The 6,117-nt window shown below is 35.3% G+C and overlaps 1 protein-coding gene and 1 long non-coding RNA gene across 2 annotated transcripts; one reads left to right on the top strand and one right to left on the bottom strand.

Moving 5' to 3' along the window:
* Nucleotides 1-3,408: 3,408 nt before the first annotated feature.
* Nucleotides 3,409-5,335, bottom strand: LOC140820267 (pumilio homolog 12-like). Its single transcript, XM_073180606.1, has 5 exons — nt 5,022-5,335; nt 4,784-4,952; nt 4,544-4,695; nt 4,000-4,261; nt 3,409-3,902 (listed from the first exon to the last, which is right to left on the bottom strand). The coding sequence occupies exons 1-5, from the start codon at nt 5,333-5,335 to the stop codon at nt 3,837-3,839; spliced, it is 963 nt and encodes a 320-aa protein (XP_073036707.1). The 3' UTR covers nt 3,409-3,836.
* LOC140820268 (uncharacterized) lies at nt 5,141-5,914 on the top strand. Its single transcript, XR_012115396.1, has 3 exons — nt 5,141-5,364; nt 5,564-5,658; nt 5,896-5,914. It is a non-coding gene; the product is annotated as an uncharacterized lncRNA (long non-coding RNA).
* Nucleotides 5,915-6,117: the final 203 nt, after the last annotated feature.

The raw sequence follows: 6,117 nt of genomic DNA, 5'->3' as shown, positions 1-6,117 counted from the left end.
TAAATAATATAGTTTCTTTGAGTTATGATATTTAGAGTGATCATCGGCAAAATTGTTCATATATGAGTATTGCATGTAATTTGATTGATAATTTTTGGGACGTTAAAAAAAGATTGCTTGTATCTAGATTTTTAACGAAACACACACTATACAAAATGTTTCCCAACTTATATTTGTTATTTTAGAAGAATGTGGTCTAACTTCTCAAGTTTTTCCAATTTTTTTGAAAATATTAATGCAAATAAATTTGGTATTAGTAAACTTATTGAAATATGTAAATCATCACTAGGTGTCAAATTTTTTCATATTAGGTGAACATGTTTAAATTTATATGTTCAAATGGACTGAAAAATTCACATATTCAACCAATTAGGAACGTGATTCATTAATTATGGATATATCCCCAAGTTATGAAACAACGGGACAATTTTGAAAAATAAATAGTATGAGGCGTAAACGGTTTGCACGAGACGTTCTAACTCGTTGAAATTCAACATATAAATTATTATTATCGACTTTTGAATATATAAATTTATTGTGTATATTTTTTCTTCAACATATCCAAGCTCGTGATATTTATTTTTTTTAATCGATACTACGTATGCACTAGTATTTGTGAAATTTTAAAAAAAAATTAATAAAGCTAGTAACCAATTATCTCGTCTTTATTATCATACTTCTCATTTAGTTTTGACACATAGTTAAAGCATTGCATGGATTTTTAGTTAAAATATTAAATCTAATGATGATGCTTTAGTTCAATGTATTTATGTCATGAAAGAAAATTGGAAAAAATATTTTTTACAAATTTTAGATCCTAAACTTAAATTAGTTGGTTTACGAGAAATGTTAGCATTATATTATGAATCTTTAGACCTTATTACGGAAATGATTCCTAATATCTCATTGATTTTGTTTAATATCAAAACTCATTAATGTGATATTTATAATAAATATAACACGAAATACGGTGGACAAATTTTTCGACATTAAACATAACCTACTCCAAGTAGTAATATTACTTCTAAACTTACTAAATAACAACTTTTATTAATAGAACAAAAGAAACGTCCACGAGAATTTTCAGTCGAGAACTTGAGAATTATTTTACTGCAAATTTTTATTTTAGTGATGCGGATGAAGAAACTTTCGACATTTTACGACGGCACAAGAAATCTAGATTGCTTCATTTCAACGATTGCAGTGGAGCAAGCTGTTAGTATTGAAGAAAATATATTGGATGAGAGACGTTCTAGCTTAAAGTCGAAAAATTTGGAAACTCAATGTTTGACCAATTATCGGTCAAAAGTCGCTAGCCGAATACAACATATTAAAAGTGATGAAGAAGACCAAGACGAAACTAAGATAACATCTGGAACAATGACATGAAAAAATGCAAATGAATGTGATTGAACATAATGAAATGTAATTTATTGTTAAATAAGATGTTGAAAGTTGAAATTTAATAGAATTTTTATTGAATAAATATAGTAGGTTTTTTCAATTGATATAATGAAATATTTGATAAACTTTGTATAAGTTCAATTGAGCAAGTTTTTTTAATTAATTTTTTAAAAAAAAATTAAAAAAATATATAAAAATAATAATCGAACCGAACTTAGATCCGGTGATTAACCGCATTCGGACCACCCGCACTGACGGTTCCGTGAACCGACCGTAACCGGTCACATGCGGGCGGGCTAAGGGTATCCGATCTAGACCAAACCATGTTCGTGGTCAGGTCTACCTAGGTGTTCCATTATATATCACGTCCCTAGGCTACTTTCGAGCTTCACTACTATATCATTTATTATGCATAAATCATTAATATAAAAAACATTTTTATGACTTTTTTAGAACGAGTATTGCAAATGTAGATCAAATGTGGTGGGATAGGATAGTAGGGTCAATCCGGTTAGAACCTTGGGTGGTCGAAATGGTCAAAACTCAGCGTTTTGAATAGGCCCGGAACTCAGAGTAATCTCATTGGGCCAATTTAAATACTGTTCAAAATTATGGGCTGCAACTTTTAAGCATGTCCAGGCAACTGAGCCGGCATTGCATCTGGCAAGATTGATTTATTCTGCATAGAATTCTCTAAATTATTATCTCAATTTTTTTATATATAAAAACACATTTTTAAAGCCAAAAGGAACACATATATTCGAGTTAATTACAATTTTTCCCCTCGAAAAATAGTGGATTTGACTAGTGCATGCTGGTTGCACCATGGGGGACACACGGTGCGTTAAGGTGGTGGGAGTAATCCAATTCACGGCCTTGAAGTATGGCTTCATGATTCCGACGCCGGTGTTCTCACCAGAGCCACCAATCAATCTCTTCCAGGATCCATCGCCTCGTCTCCGAAAGGAATCTCATTGAGGTCCCCCGTTATCTATGTATATGCCCAGCTTATCCTCGCAAATCTCGGACAGTATGTTCTTGACAAGCTTCACGGATTAGGCTTAGCCAACACAGTTGGAGAGCAACAAACAAAGTTCCCATGGCAATATCCGTATCAGGCAGTTGGAGAGCAACAAACGAAGTTCCTATGGCAATATCCACAGCCACCACCTACACCAACTCCCTTTCCTTTCCTGTCGAATACGTTATACGAGCAACTCCTGACAACTAGACTGAAAAACTAAGACCATATCCCGTGATACTCCTATGACTTGTTTAGATGCTTAAATTGGTCCAAATTCAAGTTTAGGTAATAATAGGATATACTTTTGCAACTGCTAAGAGAAACCTAATGGAAATCATGAAGAATTAAATAAAGCAAAACGACTCCAATCTTCAGTTGTGAAGATTTTGTTACTGCGAGAACATATAAGCTAAATGCAGAGCTATCACAGTCAGCAAAGCGAAGCCTGAAATGGCGAAAAGGAAAGGCATGCTTCGATGTCACTTTTACACCCCTATTTCTGTAAGATCCTGAAGCAGAATGGTGATCAGAAGTGGGAAACAAAATTTTTTTAAGGGATAGAATGGCACAGACTGTCGGGACATATTAACCCTCCACTCATCAAGTTTCCTATTTTCTTATGAATGTCCAGGAGTGGAATTTTGCCTCGAACATAACTCTGCACCTAATGAAGAGAGATTTTTTCCAGTGATACTGCTCCACTATAGTCACTGTCCACTATTTTCCATTTCCCACATCAAAACTCAACCATAGTGGTCCACAAAAAAAGATGGTGGTATAGTTAAAACTTGGGATGCAGAGTGTGAACATGAGGTAAGCAAAACGAGATATTTCCCGTGTCAAAAAGAATACAAGAAACAATTTCAGGTGAAAATATCCCGAAAGCAGCAAATTTTATCAAGACGCTTCTATATCAGGAAACAGTAATCAACCGATTGTCTAATGTCCAAATACGAGTCAACATAACTAAGAAAAACCAATTGAAAAATCAACCAAAAGACCATTTGCACCAACAGCCTACATACAAATGAGAATATACATGCCAAAACCTCTGGTCTGTACACTACATCATAATTTTTACGCGCAACTTAGCAAACAACCAATAGCCAACTCAATCAACACACACCCTTCACAAACTAAGTACACGATTTCATGTGTCTTGGTGCAAAAGTTTCATTTAAACTCTGAAAAAAATTCAGTTACACAGAGAGGAAATATATCTTGAGATGGACAACTACTAATAAAGCTATTCAGTCAATCTTAAAAGTCACACCCTAAAACATAAAATATAAATATCAAACATCAGAAAACACACAAAACAAGCTAATGCGGTCAACGCATAGCAGGGATGGGGGTTTCCGAGCAAAAAGGAAACCATTTTTCGCGGCCACCAGACATGATTCCAGTTTCATTTTTTCTTCAGCGGTTGAGAGTATTGGCAAATCATATCGTTCAAAGTCTTGAGATCAGTTCCCTGCAAGATTGTATAATGTTGTATTGACCTTAAATTGTCTAATTTGAGCTAGGTATACAGCAAATAAAGAAATAAAGATGAACGTTGTTATCGGTACCTTAGCGTACTTTTTAGCATATTTGAGAAGAGAGTAGCCATGAGGATCTGCTAGGGCAGCCAACAAACAAGGATCATTGATCATCTGAGAGATGATTTGAGGTGCATATTTTGCTCTGGATGCAACTATCAATTTCTTCACAACATCGGTTCCATATTTGTTAGTATAGCACAGGAAAGTGAAAAACTCTTGCATTTCATCTACTAAACGCTGTAGCACATAGGGTTTCTCTAGTCCTATTAGATGCTGAATGACAGAACTCCTGAAACAGGGTGTTACAGTTTTTCAGTAATAAAGTCATTTATTGTTTCATTAAAACAGGTGGCATTTTCTTGAACACTTGTATATAGGTACGTATAAACAACAAATTTACATTTGAGATTCTTCCGTCCAAACACAATCTAAATTAATTCATAGAAATTCACAACCAGAGTTGAGATATATATTCGGCACACTTAAAGGGACAGGTGAATCAAGCATGAAGCTAGGTTCAATGTCATGTGAGATGTGAAAAGGAAACATGTGTGGGTCTACATATACATACCCATATTCATCTGTAGACAAATAAATTGTGTTCGATAGTATTCTTTCAACAATATCACGTTCGTAGCTTGATAGGAGGATTTTTAGGATGCTGGACCCGTTCTCGTCAACGGCCAACTCCAAACAATCACAAGCAATGGTATGGAGCATTGGCTGCGAAAAAACGAGTACATTTTCAGATATCGTAAAGTCAAGAAATAATAAAATTAATAAAGTATAAAAGTCAGTCAGCAGTAAATACTTGTGTTTCTTCCGCAGGGCATGGGAAAATTTTGAAGCACTCGGCAATAACTTGAGAACCACTCGGGTGGTTTGCGAGGGGAACAACGAAATATTTGAAGAAGCGCATAATACGAGAGATTTGTTTTTGTTCCATGGGAAACCCTAGGAATTTTTGCATGGTCTCGGATCTACAAAAAGAAAATCATAAATGGAGTTGGGGCCCCCGTGAAATTTATTCGTTCGAAAGAGAAACATACCCTTGAGGGTCGATACAGACAGAAATTAGCAATAGGGGGTCAGCAGTAACCGCAGAAACCAACTGGTTCTTCTGTTCTTCATTGCACACCTCGAAAAGCTTTAGAATTACATCGCTCCCGAACTGATCAAACATCAACTGACATATGCAATCCTTCACCTCTGAAAAGATCATTTGGATGTCTTCCACTTTCCTTTCATGGAGTTTCTGGAGCAACAATTGGCAACCTCGTTCTTTCATTGCTTTCGAAAACATAAAATCTTCAAATCTTCCAGTTCCTGTATCTCCGGAGGATGTGTTATTGTCGTCATCCATAGGAAATCCACCAACATCCAGCTGGAAAGGTGTTTTTCAGCGGAAGGCGGTGGGATATGACTGCTTTCTTGCGGCGGAGCTGGAAAGGTGGTTTGGATCATTTACAACCTTACTGATACATATGAAATATATTATATTTTTTTTATTGTTATTCAACAAAATCAAGTGAGGTATAAGATTTAATAATATAATCTTTAACTGGAAATCCACCAACATCTAGTTGGAAAGGTATCTTTTCAGCGGAAGGCGGTGGGATATGACTGCTTTCTTGCATCAAACTTTGTAGAGGCGGCGGAGCGAAGGTCTTGGAGTTTCAGCCCAACGTTTTTGGGGAAAAAACCAAAAAAATAAAATTTCATTCCAAAAACAAAATGTCTTTTGAAGGGGTAGTGTATTCGGCTTCAAAACTTTCTTTTTATTAAAAAAAATTGAACATGGAAATGGTGATTTTAGAAGCAATAAACGATTGAAAACATCATATATTTGCACATGCGAGTGAACAAACGACATGTTGAAAATCGAAAACAAAAATTATAGGGAAAAATCTTACCTGGCGAAAGGGGGAAACGAGAAACGAAAGAGACAAGTCTTCTTCTTCTTCTTCTTCTTCTTCGAAACAAAAAGTGTGTTGTGCACAGGTTCTTAAATTTATGTTTCTTGCGGTTCAATCCTTTCGGTTTTGAACAATATCTTTTAAGTCCCCAAAAGACTCCCGGTCAATATTATCCAAGCTTTAGTCGGCTCGATTAAATTCTGACGGTTAAATTGCATATATCCTTCCG

This window comes from Primulina eburnea, chromosome 18, assembly GCF_022965805.1.
Source record: "Primulina eburnea isolate SZY01 chromosome 18, ASM2296580v1, whole genome shotgun sequence".
Taxonomy (NCBI): domain Eukaryota; kingdom Viridiplantae; phylum Streptophyta; class Magnoliopsida; order Lamiales; family Gesneriaceae; genus Primulina; species Primulina eburnea.
Note: the sequence above shows the minus strand (reverse complement) of the source record. Positions and strands in the feature narration are given on the sequence as shown.